This window comes from Oncorhynchus keta, chromosome 32 (genome assembly GCF_023373465.1).
Source record: "Oncorhynchus keta strain PuntledgeMale-10-30-2019 chromosome 32, Oket_V2, whole genome shotgun sequence".
NCBI lineage: Eukaryota > Metazoa > Chordata > Actinopteri > Salmoniformes > Salmonidae > Oncorhynchus > Oncorhynchus keta.
Genome location: NC_068452.1, coordinates 31,125,177 through 31,145,849, shown reverse-complemented (window position 1 = coordinate 31,145,849; position 20,673 = coordinate 31,125,177). Strand labels below are relative to the sequence as shown.

Below are 20,673 nucleotides of genomic sequence, written 5' to 3'. Positions count from 1 at the left end.
ATTTAAAGAACTCCTCTGGCATTCTGCGTGCATAGTTCCTTTTTTCATTTAGGGTTCTCTCACTCTTCCTCTCTTCCCTGTGTTTTATTTCATCCCCTGTCACCGGAGACAGTTGTGATGGCTGCCCACACCTCCTTCATGTGTTTCCAGCCCTTCTCTCTGCTTCGTCTGCTAATGATCCAGGGAGACCAAATACAGGGCCGCGCTGGAACAAAATGGCCGCCAGAGCTGCCCGCTTATATCTCAGCCCTCCCTCCCCAAATCAATTCTGACATTTAATTCTGCCCTTATAGAAGGTAATGGTGCATTCAGGGGTTGTTACCGATAATGTTGAAATGGTATTGCTTGGCTTCACTGAACAGACGAACTCTAACCTCTGCTGTTGAATGGTCTTTTGGTTTTCCCTCCCCAGGTTGCCTTGCTTGCGATCTTGTGTTTTCTTTATGAATATCGGGCTTAAATGTTGATATTTACCAAATTAAATATCTTTGTTGGTCCATCCGGGGAAACATCCCACTGGGCACACACTGGTTGAATCAACGATGTTTCCACTTCATTTTAATGAATTTATGTTGAACCAATGTGGAATTAACGTTGAATTGTGTCCAGTGGGATATATGTCGTCTTGACAGAAAAGCAGCCATAGTTCTTACCAGCCTGTCTCTATTTCTAGCAGCAGAACTCTTTAAGTCAGTTAGTCAATATGTTGTTTCTAATATATTATTTACTGGCTTTGACTTGTTGTGTATCAGAATGTCATGAACAACTGGTTCAGTTTCTGCAGTCGTAATCATGTTGAGAGGAATCACAGAGCCAGATGTCGAGGACTCATTTTACAGTGTTTATGCTTTCCTCCAAGTTTATGTAAAATTCATCCATTCCCTGGTTTATTTATCCCCATTTGTACAGTCTCAACAATTAGTCAATTCCCAATCAACAACAGAGAAGAAATTGCTTTTAATTACTTTTGATAAATGACTAATTGTGTTGGCATGGCTCCCTGCAAATGCTTAATTGGGAGGAGGGCGGGGTGAGAAGGCGGGCTCAGCGAGATGGGATTTCTGGGGGATGAAATCAATGCAGTTTTCTCTGTGGTTCACCGGCTGGGCTGCTGGGCTCCAGCCAACCTGAGGCCTGCTCAGATACACAGCTCAGCAGAAACATTCACAGTAGGAGGGCACTCACACCCTTAAACAACACACACGCACGCAAGCAGGCAGGCAGGGACACGCGCGCAAACAAATAAACATACACACATTTGACTCGTTGAAAATGTCTGAGAAATGTAAATGTCTGCAACTGCCTGCCTTGGTTCTCCTGTCTAAACTGAGGATGTGTTGCCTTGTGTCTACAGGGTTTGTTAGTATCAACAGTGAGTGAATCACCCAGCTTTGGCCCGTCCGGCGTTACCTGTACATGGAGACCCCCAGTTGGGCAGGTACGTCCCTCTGCCTCTCTCTCTCCAACACACACACACACACACACACACACACACACACACACACACACACACACACACACACACACACACACACACACACACACACACACACACACACACACACACACACACACACACACACACGGTCTTGCACAACTAACCTTGTGGGGACATTCAATTCAGTCCCATTCAAAATCTTATTTTCTTTAACCCCTAACCTGTACCCTAACCTCAACCCTAACCCTAATTCTAACCTTAAGCCTAAACCCCCTAGAAATAGCATTTGACCTTGTGGGGTTTAACAAAATGTCCCCAGTTGGTCAAATGTTTGTTTGTTTATTATACTTGTGGGTATTCTGGTCCAACAAGTATAGTTAAACTTGTCCACACACACACACACGCACACGCACACGCACACGCAGAAGCACACACACACACACACGCACACACACACTCTTATACTCTCTCTATTACACAAACACACACACACCCATACTCGCTCTCTCTGTACCTGTTTTCTCTGCATGTGTGTATCCTCTGTCATTACACCTTTGTGTGTACTTCTTTAAAACACCAACTTCAAGACAGTCAATCAACCTGATGTGGTCAGATAGCGGAAGACTAGCTTGGCTCCTCCACAAGGCTTTCATCCATATGGCCGTGGCCCAGGCAGGGGCCCATGTGTGTGTTCCCTGCTCCCCTGGCTGGCCTCTCAGGAGACATACAGCAGGTGGCATTGAGGATCAATGGGCCTTCTCTCTCCTCCCCTCTCCTGCCCCTCTCTCTCTCTGCCATTACTTCTGCTTTGCTTTATCTTGGGCAGGTCGCAGTTGTAAATGAGAACTTGTTCTCAACTAGCTTACCTGGTTAAATAAAGGTGATATAAAAAATCCCCTCCCCTGCCTCTCCCTCTCTACCATGAGATTCTCTCTCCTCACCTCCCATGCCTCCTCTCTCTCTCTCTTTCTCTCTCTCTCTCACTCTCACTCTGCCATTACCTCCTCTTCTCCTCTCCTCACCTCCCCTGCCTCTCTCGCTCTCTCTTCTCTCACTCTCTGCCATTACCTCCTCTTCTCCTCTCCTCACCTCCCGTGCCTCCTTTCTCTCTCTCTCTCACTCTCTGCCATTACCTCCTCTCTCCTCACCTCCCGTGCCTCCTTCTCTCTCTCTCTTTCTCTCTCTCTCTCACTCTCTGCCATTACCTCCTCTCTCCTCACCTCCCGTGCCTCCTCTCTCTCTCTTTCTCTCTCTCTCTCACTCTCTGCCATTACCTCCTCTCTCCTCACCTCCCATGCCTCCTCTCTCTCTCTCTCTCTCTCTCTCTCTCTCTCTCTCTCTCTCCTCTCTGCCATTACCTCCTCTCTCCTCACCTCCCGTGCCTCCTTCTCTGCCATTACCTTTCCACTCCACAACCTCCAGCCTCTAGCCTCCACTGGCGAGGGCCAAGAGGAGTGCCCATTGCACCTTACCACATCACACTGGGATAAAGAGTGCTGTTTTCCATTAGACTAATTGCTTGGTTATAGTTCTATATTATTGCGGTGATCAGCGGTGTGGTGTGGTAATGATGGACATCCAGTGCTCCTGTGCTAGCTGGTGGGTGTTTCCCCCCCCCCCAAACTGCCCTCACACAGTGCTGCTAACTCTGCTCATACACGAAACAGGAGCCAAAATGCAGCTTCACGCTGATAAAAAAAACAAGTGTAAACAAAAAGGCTCCCCAAATGTTTTGATATAAGATTTTAATCAAATTGCTTAATCTATTTGCATTCTCAACAGGTGCAACATTCCAATGATTTATGAAATAAACACTCGAGTTCTAGAGCCTGTTAATTTGCCGCTGTTAAAAACAGACAATATGGTACTAATTGGCTCTAATTTACCGTGGCCTCCAGTTAGACTTTCTTATATAATCACGATATAAGTATAATGAACATTTGTTTTCAAGGCAGCTTGAGTCTCGTCCCCTGTCAAACAGAACTCATTGACTACAATATTAGATTTCTCCCTCCTGCGCACTTTGTTCTTCTCTGTGTGTCAGCAGACCCCTGAAGAGCTTCTTTTCACTCATTTCTAGGACATATGACTCTGTATTACTCCTGGGTGTGAAGTCCTAGTGTGCTATATTGGTACAAATGGAAGGCTTCCCCAATCAGCCATCACACTAGAAGCTTTCAATCAGCAGGCGGAGAAGATGGAGATAACAATGAGTTAATTTAGCCACAAAGACTTTCTCCTTGTATTTATAATATTCCTTCAAGAGATAATATAACTGGTTCAACTGTTAGCTCGGCTTAGTGTGAGGCATCTGGTCCGTGGTGGTCTAACCGGTCCTAAACATCTCACTCTGCATGGTTGGCCTGTGGGATTCCTTCAAAAATAGGCCATGATTGTTACAGCCACACTGATTATCTTCCTGCTCTTATTTCACTGTATAAAAGGGGCCGGGATAGAAAATCCTTGGCCGTTATATTTTTTTCTCCAGGTGTGGGTATTGATCTTTGCCTTTGCTGCAGGGGAGTCTGTTCACTTAAAAGGTCCACTGATGTAGCAGGGCTTATTAAACAAATAGCCACAGAACAAGGCCACAATCGCTTTGAATCACGGACGAGGTTGGCTGTCTCAAAGCACCGCTGTATTAAATATGGAACACTCCGCTAACAAGGTGTGTAATCTATTTTAATCACATCATATTTGATCAAACAAGGAGAAGGTTGAACATAACTAAGGGAGAAATGGTGGGGATTTGGGGGGTGAATTGTATTTTGAAATTGAATGTGATGGCTGGAGACTGAGCTGGATTCTCCATGCATGGCTTCATAATGAAGGCGGACAAATGGTCAGTTATGGCTAACTGTAGTGGTAGCTGGAGAATAGGAGTAACGTCAGGGGTAATTCAGTGCCAGTAATACATTCACCTCATAGGGATGTTAGCTGGAGTTAGACGTGGATCAGGAGCTGTGGGGCTGCTGCGAAGGTTGTTATTTCTCTCTCTGGTATCACTGTACTGGCAGATGAACATTGAAAACATTGAGAAGTTGTAGGTTATACAGGGACTCTCTCCTCCTCAGGCCCTGTGGCAGAACACCATCTATTCTGCTATTATACCCCCCCTGTACAGCAACACATTCCCTCACATCTCATATTATTTCCCCCTCTCTCTCTTCCTTTTCTCCATTGGGTTCCGATTCTCCATTTCTTTCTATTTTATATACGGTGTTTCTGTCTGTCACAGACACACATACACGGATGGACACACACACACCTGGATGTAACACTGTGTTGATGATGGGCAGAGTTGAGGGAATGACTTGTGCTAGTCATCACAATTCAGGCAATCATCTGTTATACACATCTCACACTGGCTGGGCTCATGGGCTAGTGTTTTCAATCGTCTTTTTTCCTTCAGTCAGAAATTGTTCCTGACACTCTGACACTATACTAGGTTATGAATATATGAATATGTAGCGACCACATACACCCCACAGGTCAGACAAGTTAATGGATAAAGAACCAATTTATAGACCACTCCATAACAAATACCACTTGTGGAATTGGTAGATAGACAGTACTAAAGTGATCTTATTGACATTAGAGGTTTTACATTTGAAATTATTAACTCTAAATACACCTTACTAATAGCAATGCATCGATTTTAATCGGAATATGCCATTCAAACTGTGTGAAATGATGGTCCTTTCAAAGTAAACACCCAATGCATTTCTAAATGGAATTGTTCAGTATCTCTTCCTCTGTTCCATTCTCTTTCTTTCTTTCTCTCCATCGTCTTCTTGGTCTCTCACTCACATATAATTAGCTTACTTTGTGATTAATAGTTTAGATTTCACAGATTTTCAAAATTCCTCCTGTGTTTCCGCCGGCAGTGTTTTCCTCAGCCCCCTCGCATGGCCGTAGGAGCTCCTCCACAGTGGAAGGGATTGGGGGGATGGAGGGGGGTGCCTGCGTCTTTAAAAGTGAGGAGCGAGGGAGCGGGCGGGCGGCTAGCTGGATTGTGCTGACGGCAGGGCTTTGGTTCAGAGCATGCCCATTAGAGGGAGCCATAAATCCTAGGCTCTCCGGGCCTGGCTGTGTCAGCAGTCCACTGAATGAATTGATTTTAAACGCCACCGGAAAAAAAAGAGGGAGAGAGAGACTCTTTAATTCAACCTCCAGCAGAAACCTCTTTTCTCTCCCTCTGCTTCTCAATTCAGAAGTGTCATTGAAAAGGAGTGAAGTCCTGAAACACTGAACCTGTCAGCAGCAACAAGCCCTGGGCTACAGCCTCAGTCCCTCCACACACCTGTGATTTACAGGAAAGGGGGCAACAACACGCCACAAACCAAATGCATCTTAAATTCCAAACAGCGTTTGTTCTTTCCCTCCAATGTTCAGTCCTCTTTTTAGATTACGGAGAGAAATGAGACATATTGTAAAAAATGTGCTCGGGCTTTTGAATTTCAAATGTGTTAGATTTGGAAATTGATGTATGTGTTTGTCTATTTAGGAGCAGCATCCATGTGGGCATGCATTTATATATTACCAGCATCAATGAAAAGCTGTGTGTCGTAGCCCTCCCCTCTCGTCTCTGTACCCCCATCGGGGTGCCTGCCTGTGATGCTGTGAGGGGCCTTACTATGCTAACCATCACATAAAACACAGCACACATGTACTCAAACACACACGCTCACACTTTCATGCATACTTACACTAATTATGTGCTCACACACTTACATTATGCTTAAACACACTCAAGCATGTATACACGCACTTTTACTCTTACACACACACACACACACACACACACACACACACACACACACACACACACACACACACACACACACACACACACACACACACACACACACACACACACACACACACACACGAACCAGCATTCCCTGGTGTGTGTCAGTGTGCCAGCTGGAAGGGGTCATCCCCTGCCGTGCTGCCCTTTGTGTCCTGCTCTGTGGTAATGCTTGTTGGACCCTTTACCACTGCCGTTGTGTGACAGCGTGGGTGCATGCACTGGGCTCTGCTCCGCTCCGCGTGGCGCAGCGCCGTGTGGTGAGGTATTCCCCAGAGAGCCCAGCAGCAAAGGCAACAGCAGGGACTTCCTGAGAGTAGCGTGGCCAGGCAGGGTGAGGACTGACCCTCGTAAAAACCCCAGCCTCAGCCGACTGATGTGGAGCAGTGCGATGAGAGAGAGAGAGAGAGAGAGAGAGAGAGAGAGAGCAGCATCCTCTCTGGCTCATTACACTGTTTAAAGAGCCGGCGCCTCTGAATCACCTGCCCAGCTCCACGCCTCAAATAAGCCCAGCCACCAGGGATCATACATCAACTTCTCCATCAGTCCCCCGGTGCCGATTTCTCACCTTTCTCCCCCTCCCAATCCAACCAGCCGCATATCACATTCACATGTATGGAATTCAGCTGAACAGATAATGCAGAGAATCAAACAGAATACATTGCCCGAGTGCAGAATTATTGAATAATGCAGAGTGAATATAGGAGTGTGACAATTTAATGTGCCTCATCATGTAAACCTGTTAATTGAATGTTTTGCATATACGCCAAGCAACATCCATGGCCCAGTTGTGTTACATGAACAGCCTTAATGCTCTGTTCTTCCTCATCTCAAAAGCACACTTTCTCATGCCTAATTACCCGAGGCTCTGGGCTGGAGGAAGGAGCGACTGGCGCGTATTACGATACAGATTGCGAGTATATTTCACTTTGAAAAATGGGAAAAGCACACACAGGAGTAAGGGCTTGATTACAAGGAGCGGGGCATAGAGCCTCTACATCTTCCTCCTTCCTCCCCTCGTTTCAATTATGGCTGACTGGAGGCCTGCTGCTGCCACGTCCTCGAATAAAACTAAAATATGATAAAACTGGAATATCAGGCCCGCCACTGATTGAACCCCGAGCCATGTAAGGGCTGGAAGATACTCCACATGTAATTACAACGTTTGCCAATAGTTTTTGATGGGGGTTCAACATGGATATGAGCGAGGGGGTGGAAGTAGGTGTGGTGGTGGGGGGGGCATGAGCAGTGCTTATGACACATGATAAAAGCACGTTTCATTCTGACTTCCCTGAGGATAAGAAGAAACTTGCATGTGTATATCCGTTCCACTGTCTTCTTCCTCTGCATAAGTGCACTGGTGTTGTTTTGAAGTCGGAGGATCATTACTCATGTGTAAGATGCATAAGCTCAGAAGATCTGCTGTCATAACACTGCAGACGGTGGTGCCGTGAATGCAAAAGAGGTGCATCTTCCTCTGGATGTGGAAAATTGAATATTAAGCTATATCATTTTAAGCACACAATAAAAACATGTCATTTCATCCAAACTAGCTTTCCTCGTCATAACAGGTAGGACTGAGAATGTAGGGTAGAGATCTGTGCTCTCTCTCTGCCATGTTCTCTGAACAGTTACCCTTTATGCCCCCTGACCCCCACAGATGTAGGTGGTGTCTCCCTGATGTCAATGTTAATCATAGTCCAGCACTCTGACCTGCCTGGTTCCCCCCGCCCCCTATCCAGCGCCCCCCACCCATGACAGAGTCAGGCTCTACCACACACAGCTTTACCAGGGGAAGCCCCTGCCAACATGGAAAGCTTCCTGTTCACATTGTGAGCTTGATAAGGATAGTGAAATGATAGACTAGCCACTGAATAGGCTAGTGTTTGTTTTGGCTCGTGTATTGAATAACAACAACTGGGATGGTCTGAAATTTGTAAATCTCTGGTTCATGGCCAGTACGGAGAGGTATCAGAGGATTCTTGTTGTTTTGAGTGTTGGATCGTGTCATAATGAAGCTAGCTGCCTTTGAAAGTGAATGAGGAGATAGATCTCTTCGCTGAGGGAAGAGCGTGCCGCCACGGCAGAATCACAGTGGAAAGAAATCCAACCCTCTCGTTCGTCCCACTATGAAGGATTCAATCACACATCTGGCCCTCTGACCCGTCCCCTCACACACTAACACCCAGGCTGGTCTCCAAAGACCAGAGACTGATCACAGGAAGGCGGGATGTGTGGAAGCTAGAGCATGCTAGAGCATGCCGTCAGGACTTCTATCATAGGAGAAATTGAGAGTTGTCGCAGTGGAGAGTGACTAGCATGGTGGTGCATTGATACATTGACCCAGCGAATGACTTGGACAGTGCAGTAAAAGTGCTGAGGTTGAAATGAAGCTGTTATCTCTGGCATGTATCACTAGGGAGGCAAGAAGCACCGGTGCAAAGGCCTGTTTGCTTTACTGTTATTGTCTCTCTGTGTTGGTCCCCCCCTTCAAACAACCCTCAGGTTCAGCTCTTTTCTAACATCACACACATTTCCCTATATATTTATAACCCTTCCTCTGACACCACCTTGAATTAAGGTCCTGAATGGTAGGAAGCTTGGCCCCAGTGATGTACTGGACTGTACGCACTACCCTCTTTAGTGCCTTGCGGTCGGAGGCAGAGTAGTTGCCATACCAGGCGGTGATGCAATCAGTCAGGATGCTCTCGATGGTGCAGCTGTATAACGTTTTGAAAATCTGAGGACCCATGCCAAGTCTTTTCAGTTTCCCGAGGGGGAATAGGAGTTGTCGTGCCGTCTTCACAACTGTCTTGTGTGTTTGGACCATGACAGTAATTTGGTGATGTGGACACCAAGGAACTTGAAGCTCTCAACCTGCTCCACTACAGCCCTGTCGATGAGAATGGGGGGGGTGCTCAGTCCTCCTTTTTCTGTAGTCCACGATCATCTCCTTTGTCTTGATCACGTTGAGGGAGAGGTTGTCATCCTGGCACCACACTGCCAGGTCTCTGACTTCCTCCCTATAGGCTGTCTCATCATTGTCGGTGATCAGGCCTACCACTGTTGTGTCGTCTGCAAACTTAATGATGGTGATGGAGTCATCCTTGGCCATGCAGTCATGGGTGAACAGTGAGTACAGGAGAGGACTGAGCACACACCCCTGGGATGCCCCCGTGTTTAGAATCAACGTGGCAAATTTTTTGTTAACTACGCTGGCTACGGAGAGCGTGATCATACAGTCATCCGGAGCAGCTGATGCTCTCATGCATGCTTCAGTGTTATTTATTTATTTAGCTCGTCTGGTAGGCTCGTGTCACTGGGCAGCTCGCGGCTGTGCTTCCCTTTTGTAGTCTGTAATAGTTTGCAAGTCCTGCCACATCCGACGAGTGTTGAAGCCGGTGTAGTACGATTCAATATTAGTCCTGTATTGACGCTTTGCCTGTTTGATGGTTCTTTGGAGGGCATAGTGGGATTTCTTATAAGCATCCGGGTTAGAGTCCCACTCCTTGAAAAAAGCAGCTCTACCTTTTAGCTCAGTGTGGATGTTGCCTGTAATCCATGGCTTCTGGTTGGCTTATGTACGTATGGTCACTTTGGGGACGACATCATCAATGCACTTATTGATAAAGCCAGTGACTGATGTGGTGTACTCCTCAATGCCATCGGAAGAATCTCGGAACATATTCCAGTCTGTGCTAGCAAAACAGTCCTTTAGCTTAGCATCTGTGTCATCTGACTACTTCCTTATTGAGCAAGTCACTGGAACTTCCTGCTTGAGTTTTTGCTTGTAAGCAGGAATCAGGAGGATTGAGTTATGGTCAGATTTGCCAAATGTAGGGCGAGGGAGATCTTTTTACAAATCTCTGTGTGTGGAGTAAAGGTGGTCTAGAGTTTTTTTCCCCTCTGGTTGCACATTTAACATGCTGGTAGAAATGAGGTAAAACACATTTAAGTTTCTCTGTATTAAAGTCCGCCACCTCTTGATGAGCATTTTCTTGTTTGCTTATGGTCTTATACAGCTCATTGAGTGCCGTCTTAGTGCCTGCATCAGTTTGTGGTGGTAAATAGACAGCTACGAAAAATGTAGATGAAAACTCTCTTGGTAAATAGTGTGACCTACAGCTTATCATGAGATACACTACCTCAGGCGAGCAAAACCTCGGAACTTCCTTAATATTCGATTTCGTGTGCCAACTGTTATTTACAAATAGACACAGACCACCACCCCTTGTCTTACCGGAGGCAGCTGTTCTATCTTGCCGATGCATCAAAAACCCACCCAGCTGTATTTTATCCATGCCGTCATTCAGCCACAACTTTGTGAAAGATAAGATATTACAGTTTTTAATGTCCCGTTGGTAGTATAGTCTTGATCAGAGCTCATCCATTTTGTTATCCAATGATTGCACGTTGGCTAATAATATTAATGGTAGCGGGGGATTACTCACCGTCGGATCCTTACAAGGCATCCGACCTACGTCCCCGATATCTCCATGTGGATGATGGGGATTTGGGCCTTGTCGAGTGTCTGAAGTAAATTCTTCATGTCCAATTAGTTAAAGAAAAAATATGTCGCTGTCCTGATATCCAGAAGCTCTTTTCGGTCATAAGAGACAGTGGCAGAAACGTTATGTACAAAATAAGTTACAAATAATGTGAAAAAACACACAATAGCACAATTGGTTGGATCCCGTAAAACGGCAGCCATCTCCTCCGGCGCCATCGGCATACATTATCTTGGGCCGATCCGGTGATAAGTTTGCTCATTAGAAGTTGGGAGGCTCATAACGTTCTATTTATCTTCTTCTTCCTGAGATGACAGTGAGCAGTGAGTGAGGGGAGCCTAGTAAGGTGGAGATGCTAGCTCTGTCACTGGAGGTATGTTGACACCCCATGAGTAATCTGGTGCATGCTAAACAGAGGGTCGAGGTGTCACTGGAACACCTCAGCAACTGGCACATGGGTAATTACTCTTCCAGCGTGGGCGCGGCTCAACGTTTTCGAACCTTTTCTTTCTCCAATCATAGTTGATGGATTGAGTGGAAGAGGGCGATCATCTGGTTCTTAGCAGGCTCACTGAGCGTGGTAGGCCTTCGTTGATTAATGATATCTGCCGCAAGTCACCAAAAGTGGAAATTAAGTATTTCTGTTTAAATGTAACATTTGTCTCCTTTGCTCGTGTTGAGAAAGGCATTTGTCAAAATCCCCAGCTTTGGCGAAAGGTGGATTTCCTCTGGGAGCACGCTGGGAATTACTCCCTACTTTCACATTAATGCCATTCAGTGTTCCCTGTTTTATTTCTTGAATCTACTTTCACCCATTGGCCTTTGCCGGGTATTTTGAATATTGAACCGTTATTTAACACACAGTTCAGGTTTATAGCCACTGCTACCACTGCTCCCTGTGACAGTTGAAAATTAGATATGTTTAAAAACACACAGAAAAGTGGGGAATGACCTTGAATGTCTGAATGAAAGTGATTCAAGATGGAATCTCCCTGTGTTGGGCACAGGGGAGTGATCTGGTGGCAACCCTGGTTGAGTTGGGTTACAGTTATGGTGATAGTGAGCCTGTCATGCCGGAACAGAACCAAGCCTCTGGGTAGACTAATGGTTCTAGAATCTGGCCTGGGTCCAGTTCTTCCCCATGCAGCTACTGCTTCTTCCTTCCGTGGCTGGGATATCATTACCTTCAATGTGTTACATCAGACTCGCTTGGTCAGGCTCTGAAACAGTCAATACTCCACAATTTAGAAAATCAGCCAAGTTTGCAGAAACAAAGAGGCAATATTGGAAATAAAGACGGATGTATAATCTGACGCCAGGCGTTTTTTCATGGTGGGTGAATTATTTGTTGTCCGGAAGGAGGGACGTACACGTGGGGCGGGGCGGAGGGCAAGGAGCCAGCCAGCCATCTGTCAGGGGTTAGAGGAGGTGGTCAAATGGCTCGAATAAATGTTCAAATCACAGCGGCCAACTACTGACCCTCCGCGTTTCATACAAGCACCCTTTACTTTTCCCATCAATGGAAATCTAATTGCTTGAAAAGCGATCAATGGAAACTAAATTGGTTTTGTGTGGAAGCGAGCATGCAATAAGCTCTGAGCTGTTTTAATGTGTGTTGGTTTTGCATCTTAAATCATGGTAATTTTGGAGTGGGGCCCCGTTCCGTTCTCCTGAGAGGGGCTCAACCTAGGTAGTACCCAGAGACTGGGGTGGGAGCACTCAATCAAGCCTCTAATAAAAATTACAAGCTTAATTGCTTTTCCAAACTCATAAATCCTGCAACTGTATGTGTTCATCTTTTGCATTTCTCTGTAGCGTGCAGTAGGCTTGGTCGGGAATGCAGCAGAGGCTCATTTTGGGAGGGCTGGGAGGTAACAGGGAACTTCTCCTGCAGGAGCTGCTGTGACCTCTGATAACCCTCCAGTGATCTGATATGACTAATCCCTTATAATCCCTAATACACTCCTTAACATGCTCCTAACTGACAGCAGTCGATATGGGTGCACTTCTCTGTCTTATCGCTGATCTCTTTTGTCTTTTGTACGCTGCTTCTCTCTCTCAGCAGTCAGAACCCGCCACGCTGCTCTCCTCTCTCCCCCTGACCAAGGAACAGTCGCACATCTACATTGATGTCACACATTTAAGTTCCTCTACTCAGTGACTCTTGATAAGCTTAGACTAGATCAGAGTCTCGGAATTGAACTGACTAATTGGTTAGCACAGGTCTGGAGGCAGCCAGAATGCCAACTACTCAGGCACAACGGGGGAGCTCAGAGTGAGGTCTTATTTGGTGGTAGCACAGCAAAAACGACTTTCCACTGTTTTCTCTTCTACCACCACTGGATGTCTTGTCAGAGAGACTTGGATAAGGGTGTTACCCCTCTGACCTGTAGTGTTCGAGGGAAGCTGCATAGCGTTGGAAGGCACTTGAAGGAATGGTCTCCACTGTGTAATTTATGGATGTCTCTGAGATGTATTCCAGCCCAGGTCTCCTCTTCTCCATCCCTCAGGTGCTTATCTATCACTTATCAGGGAAGACAGAGCATCAGCCCAGGTTGTATTTCTGTCTGCTAGTGTAATTACATTGTAATTGATCTAAGGACATAGGCAGTACATGTGCAGTAACTTCTCATGGTCCAGTCTCCCTGTGTTATCGTTGATACTGTTACTCTAAATAAACAGTTGTCCTGGTGGAAATCTCAGACAGGTCTGCACATGTATGTGTGTGGAAATGTAGTAGAGAAATATGGAAATTGAGAATGAATGAACTCCTGTCTGTTTGATTGAATCCTTTAGAAGGTCATACCAAGTGGTATAGTAAAAAAGCTAATATAAATGTTTTTATTTGTTTACTAACAGTCATGTGTGGTCATAATGTATAAAAATACCACTGACAGCAATGCATACATGTCAATAGCTGTTTTATTGGAATTCGTGTTTTTTATTTTCTCCCGAGACCTGCTGTTGCAGTATAAGTCCAAGCCCCCTCACAACAAACAACCAGGCGTTGTATCATTCCAATCACGCATATTATCCAGCTCTCGCCACCCATCAATCTTCCCTCAGCCATTTTTGAACTGATGCTGAAATGATGTTATAAATGATGGTTAAAAAAATCCCCATATTTTTTTGTTGTTGACAGTCTAACGGCTTCTCTGATGCTATCCATATACATGTGTGTGTGTGTGTGTGTGTGTTTGTGTGTTTGTGTGTGTGTGTGTGTGTGTGTGTGTGTGTGTGTGTGTGTGTGTGTGTGTGTGTGTGTGTGTGTGTGTGTGTGTGTGTGTGTGTGTGTGTGTGTGTGTGTGTGTGTGTGTGTGTTTGTGCATGTGTATGTGCTGCAGTCACCTTAGGGAAATAACTAATCAACCTTTCAATCAACAAACACCTGTACCAGGAACACAGCATTTCCCTCATCAGGTTATGTCTGTATCTTAGCTCATATACGCCCGTGTTGCAGATTCTACTAATTTCATTCTACTAATTTCATTTGACTAATCTCTATCATTCGTTGTTATGTGTAAAATCCTTATATTATGCTGAAGGCTTTGCCCGGTACTGAAGAGGTATAGCTGTGAAACTATTGCATGGTTTGTCCATAGTGTTGAAGATCCTGAAGCTCCTGTGCAGTCTAATGTAAGTATGCAGCTCTCCCTCATGATCCCTCATTTATCATTTTGACACCGGCTACTTTTTTGAAGTGGAGAAAAATGTTGCAGTCAGCTCTTCCTTTGGTCTCGGAAAATGTGTGTGAGAATGAGTGTGTGCACGTGTGCGCACTTGCACGCGTATGTGTGTGTGTGTGTGTGTCTGTGTGTGTGTGTATGCAACAGTATGATTAAGTGGCTAGGTAGACATACAGCTGTTTTTTACAGTACATGTACACCATACCAGGGTTGTACATGTCAGATATACTAGTGAGTAGGCTACCATTATTTCATTCCATGTTTGTCCACAATGTTTTCCACAAAATCCTTGAAGGATAATTGAGTATGAAATATATCTTTGGCTGTAAATGCTACTGTAAATGAGGAAAATATTTCTTACAGTAAGTAATGCCTATGTCGATATTCCATAAAATAATCTGCCGTTTCCAGCTACAATAGTAATTTACAACATGAACAATGTCTACACTGTATTTCTGATCAATTTTATGTTATTTTAATGGACAAAAAATGAGCTTTTCTTTCAAAAACAAGGACATTTCTATCCCAAACATTTGAACGGTAGTGTAGGTGTGTGGGAGGGTTAGGAGTTTGACCACCCTTTTAGCTTTTTCCTGCTGTTACCACCCTGAGCCATATACTTTCCTTTCCACTTGGTTTCGATCCCCATGCTTGCGCCAAGGTCAAGCAGGTAACCTATTGGTAAAAGTGCCTTGGCGAGCCAATAAATACCGAGCTGTATTAATCACATAGCAGCCCTTACTCCTTTAAGAGGTCAATGCTTTAAAGGGCATCCAGAGTGCCGCCTGCCTTACACTGAAATACAGCCAGGGAATCTTTCTGGTTGAATGTGCAACAAGTTGTATTCGTTCCCCCCAATGAGGTCAGTCTACCCTGCTCAAATGAGATCTGTCGATAGTCCATTATATGCTCGTGAAACTTGATTGTGGGGCATCTGTCCGATGCATATTTCATGCTAAATGTAGTTAGCTGTAAGTATTGCATACATTACTAGTAGTCTATCCCCCAGTATAGGCAGGAGTAGAACATCTGTTTTCTATTAAGGGAAGATGAAATATTCATCTGAAAGCAGATCTGCTAGGAGTCAATCATTCAGACACACCTCTGACAGCTGCTGGGGAGCTAATATCAGCATGTCAGGTGTCTAATGTAATACATCTGATCACCACATCAAATATAGATCTCCCTGAGCCAAAACTAACAAGCACCGGTTCAAATCAACTAGTTTACAGAATAGGGAATGAGGAAACTTAATGATATAGCCTACATACAACATACATGTACTGTATGTGAAGAGATTGTGATGGATTTTAGATGCCACTTTTGACATTTTTCACTTTTGACTACCTAAACACAAATAGATAGACTTCTATTATATTAAAATCCACTCAAATAGATAGACTTCTATTATATTAAAATCCACTCAAATAGGTAGACTTCTATTATAATAAAATCCACTCAAATAGATAGACTTCTATTATATTAAAATCCACTCAAATAGATAGACTTCTATTATATTAAAATCCACTCAAATAGGTAGACTTCTATTATAATAAAATCCACTCAAATAGATAGACTTCTATTATATTAAAATCCACTCAAATAGGTAGACTTCTATTATAATAAAATCCACTCAAATAGATAGACTTCTATTATAATAAAATCCAAGGCCCCAGTGAAGTAAACAGTAAATGGCTTTCCGTTCTTGGTGGCTGAGGCTGATTCAATGTTCACTGCAAAACCGGAGCTTTGCATTTATCACTAATTATACCATAGAGCAGTCTAATGCATCAATCCCTTTCCCCTTCAAGTATTCATTGAGTAAACAGAGATCCATACTATGCAATTATTGCCTTCTAAATAGCCTATGTGAACACTTGAAAAGCTAACTGTATGTCAATAACCCTCAAAGGTGCATTCCATTGAGAGACAACGTTTACGGGATCTAGTGTTTGGCAGGGTTACCAGGTGTCCAGGACTACATCTGTTCATCCTCAGCAGGACTACAGGACCAGAACCTGGTCAGAATGTGTTGTACTGTTTGTTAGTCTATATAACTTTCCCATTACCGTGGTTCCTTTAGTGTCACCAGACCCTGACTAACCCATGACTGCACTGGTCTCCCAGGCCTTGCTGTGTGCAGACAGCAGAGCCATCTCCCTCTTTGAGCTAAAGATGCTTGGACATTAGCATACACAGGTTGTCACTGGCAAATGAATGACAAGACTTTCATCTCCCAATGTGTCAGCCTCGCTTAGCATTGACACGGTTCAATGTGCCCGCAAAGTGCCACTTTGGTGGGTTATGGAACCGGCATGCTATTGAAAAGCTGCCTCGCAAAGATTACTTAATAAATAGAATAATTTCACCATCAATATTATTCCAGGACTGTGACAATGTCAAAAGGAACAAGAAAACAACCAATCTAGGTTTGATACGAAACTTTGCTGTCTGTGGTTGCTGTGCACCAGTCATTTTAGCGTAATGAAAAATGAAGGTATGCTTTGTGTACACAATGCAAGAGTGTATTACCAAGTTTATCTTTCCATTGCTTGCCCTTGTTATACCTTGCCCTAGGCTCTCGCCTGTGTTTTCCTCAAATGTAACTTTGCAGGGTCTGTGTGTAGGCCATGCACGTGTGTGCGTGCAGTGCATGTGTGTGAGCAGAGATGGGCATGATTTTTCTTACATATATTTGAAATACACATTTTGTCATTTGAATTACACTGGGCTGAACTACACTCCAATTTATTTTGTATTTTCAAAACACTGTAATTTGTATTTTCAATGTATATATTTTTTAGTTATATCAGTACACATTTTGTGGCCCCCTTTTCACTGTGCATTGGTATCTGATAGCACTATGACGTGATAAAAGAGTCTGCTAAGTGAACTAAATAAAAATGTATATATAAAAATGAACAATTGCAAAGCATGCTGAGTAATATTCTAATGCATTCCACCCCGAAACAATACCCAGTGTGCTTTGCAGTTGATTTTGGTATGTTAATTTTCACATGTACATTTTGGTCGTTCAGCAGACACTCTTATCCAGAGTTACTTGGAAAAATAGGTAGATAAATTACAACATATCACAGTCATAGCAAGTAAAACATCTTTGTAACCGTTAGTGAGACTGTTGTTGCTGTTCAGGCCGGATACTTGCAAAGGATTTTTGTATGTATTTTAATTAAGTACATTACCAATTATACCATTATAAAAAAAAAAAATGTTGACATTGATCTTAATGGTATTTTGTAAATGTATGTTCTAATTGTTGCTCATCCCTGTGTGTGATAGTGCATTCGCTGGCAGTTTTTTAAATTGTATTTTTTAAACGTAACCTTTATTTAACTAGGCAAGTCAGTTAAGAACAAATTGTGTGTGTTTCTGTGCATTTCTACTCACCACAGAGAGGTATGGGTGGTGGACTCAATTACATATCCTTAAATATGTTATCTCAGGGGGTGTCAATTAGTCTTTGTTGGGAATGCTTAATTAAAGATGAACAGTGTGCAAATTAAATTGAGAAATAGGTCAACTGAATATTGCATGAGACCTGTCTTATCAGTGACTGACTAGTACCTCTACCAGCTGCTGCTCTAGAATCACAAAGCTCAGCCACCCATGATCCACCTGCAGGAGAAGGTTTGGAGGACCATGCCTCAAAACCAATCGCCACTAATTAAATCATCACGGAAAATATTGCAGATATTCTGATTAAAAGCCATTTTTTAAAGAGATTACTTCAAAAAAGCTTTGTGAACTTCCTGTCTCCACTCTAGTTCTTCATTTCCCATTGCTCTGAGCCGAAATCCTGACATGGCAAGATTTAGATGCGAATATGAGACGTTTATCAAATTTCTCCATTAATCTGATGTGCAGGGCCTTGATTAAAACGTTACCCCCAGACAGACAACGTAGCTGCTCAATATGCACAATTTACAGAAATACACAGATTGATACAGATGTGCTCTGTAATTTTTCCTGGTTTGGGATCAATAAAGCTGTACGCTCAGGGATCGGGGTGTGTTGTTTTTTGTCTGGAGTTTTATACTGACTCAGTGCAAAGCTGTAAAGACAGCAGTGTGTGAGTGGAGGGAGAATTGAGGCACCCCATTACCACCACCACCACAACCAGCACCCACTCTGTCTGACAGGACGGTCAGGGAGGGATCCCTGGGAGCAGCCAGAGATTGATTCTCTCCCCACCTAGAGATGTGGCTTGTTTTCCAGAGAGGTAATATGACGTTTTTGTAGATCGTCTGGGGGATAGGGGGGCAGGAGAGGAGGGGATATGGGGTGGTATGACTAGAAATGCCCCCGATGGGGTAGAGGAGGGGGAGAGATTGGTGCAAAGAGAGAAGGAAGACAAAAAGGGAGACAGTAATGGAACGGTACGAGCCATGCCCTATCAAACTGACCGAGCCATGCCCTATCAAACTGACCGAGCCATGCCCTATCAAACTGACCGAGCCATGCCCTATCAAACTGACTGAGCCATGCCCTATCAAACTGACTGAGCCATGCCCTATCAAACTGACTGAGCCATGCCCTATCAAACTGACCGAGCCATGCCCTATCAAACTGACTGAGCCATGCCCTATCAAACTGACCGAGCCATGCCCTATCAAACTGACCGAGCCATGCCCTATCAAACTGACCGAGCCATGCCCTATCAAACTGACTGAGCCATGCCCTGTCAAACTGACCGAGCCATGCCCTATCAAACTGACTTAGCCATGCCCTATCAAACTGACCAAGCCATGCCCTATCAAACTGACTGAGCGATCCTCTATCAAACTGACCGAGCCATGCTCTATCAAACTGACTGAGCCATGCCCTATCAAACTGACTGAGCCATGCTCTTTCAAACTGACTGAGCCATGCCCTGTCAAACTGACTAAGCTCTGCCCTATCAAACTGACCGAGCCATGCTCTATCAAACTGACTGAGCCATGCTCTATCAAACTGACTGAGTCATCCTCTATCAAACTGAAAGACCGGCCCTTCTCAGCAGCAATGCCGACAGACACTAACTCATCCTTGGATCATGTGCACTCTGGTTAATGTTGCTACTGATCACTCCATCCTCTCACTTATAGATCCACTGTCTTCTAATGCTGATTGATATAAATCAAATTGCGTTTGATTGACACCACAGCCAACGGGCATGGTTTTCATCCCCCAAAAAGAATGGCCACAGTCAAAGGCTCCGGGCGGTTTCTGGCTGCTCTAGCCGGGGGAGGGCAGTGACCTCTGGATAGCACATGTAATAGATGACTATATATGTCTTGTGCTGTCTCCCTCTCTCTCTGAGCCCAGGAGCCCAGGAGACATGAACTCATTAATTACGGGGGGTGTTGGCCAGGCTGGACGCTGACACGATCGTTGTGGCTGTGTGGTTATTGACTACTCCGCAGAGGAAAGTTGCTCATTTAGCACAGTGTCGCAGGCCTGGGAGGTCACTGATCATTGTGGCGGGAGCATCTGCTGGCTTTTGTTTGCTTCTGTGTGTGTGTGTGTGTGTGTGTGTGTGTGTGTGTGTGTGTGTGTGTGTGTGTGTGTGTACTGATGAATCTATAAGCTTAAGTGAATGATGTAACTATTGCACACAATTTCTGGAATGTATACACATATATTTTCTTTAGAAGACCTAAACTACATGACCAAAAGTATCGTCAAACATCGTCTAACATCGTCAAAAATCTCATTAGTCCCCCCTTTTCTGCTATAACAGCCTCCACTCTTCCGGGAAGGCTTTCCTCTAGATGTTGGAACATTGCTGCGGGAACTTGTTTCAATTCAGCCATAAGAGCATTAGTAAGGTCGGGCACTGATGTTGGGCGATTAGGCTCAGCTTGCAGTCTGCTTTCCAATTCATCCCAAATGGGGTTGAGTTCAGGGCTCTGTGCAGGCCAGTTAAGTTCTTCCACTCCGATCTCAACAAACCATTTCTGTATGGACTTTGCTTTGTCCATGGGTGCATTGTCATGTTGAAACAGGAAGGGCCTTCCCCAAACTGTAGCCACAAAGTTAGAAGCATAGAATCGTCTAGAATGTCATTGTTTGCTGTAGCGTTAAGAATTCCCTTCACTGGAACTAAGGGGCTCAGTCCAAACCATGAAAAACAGCCCCATACCATTATTCCTATTCCACCAAACTTTACAGTTGTCACTATACATTGGGGCAGGTAACCCAGATCAAAACAGTTATCAGCTTACGAACCCA

The 20,673-nt window shown here is 44.5% G+C and overlaps 1 protein-coding gene across 5 annotated transcripts in view; it reads left to right on the top strand.

Annotated features, from left to right (window-relative positions):
* LOC118371835 (RNA binding protein fox-1 homolog 3-like) overlaps positions 1-20,673 on the top strand; it is a 498,524-nt gene that overhangs the window by 232,393 nt on the left and 245,458 nt on the right. For all 5 annotated transcript variants that reach the window (XM_052491349.1, XM_052491350.1, XM_052491345.1 and 2 more), the window contains one exon: positions 1,355-1,438. In XM_052491349.1, coding sequence (XP_052347309.1) covers positions 1,417-1,438 — 22 coding nt within the window. In that variant the 5' untranslated portion in view covers positions 1,355-1,416. The remainder of the gene's footprint in view (positions 1-1,354; positions 1,439-20,673) is intronic.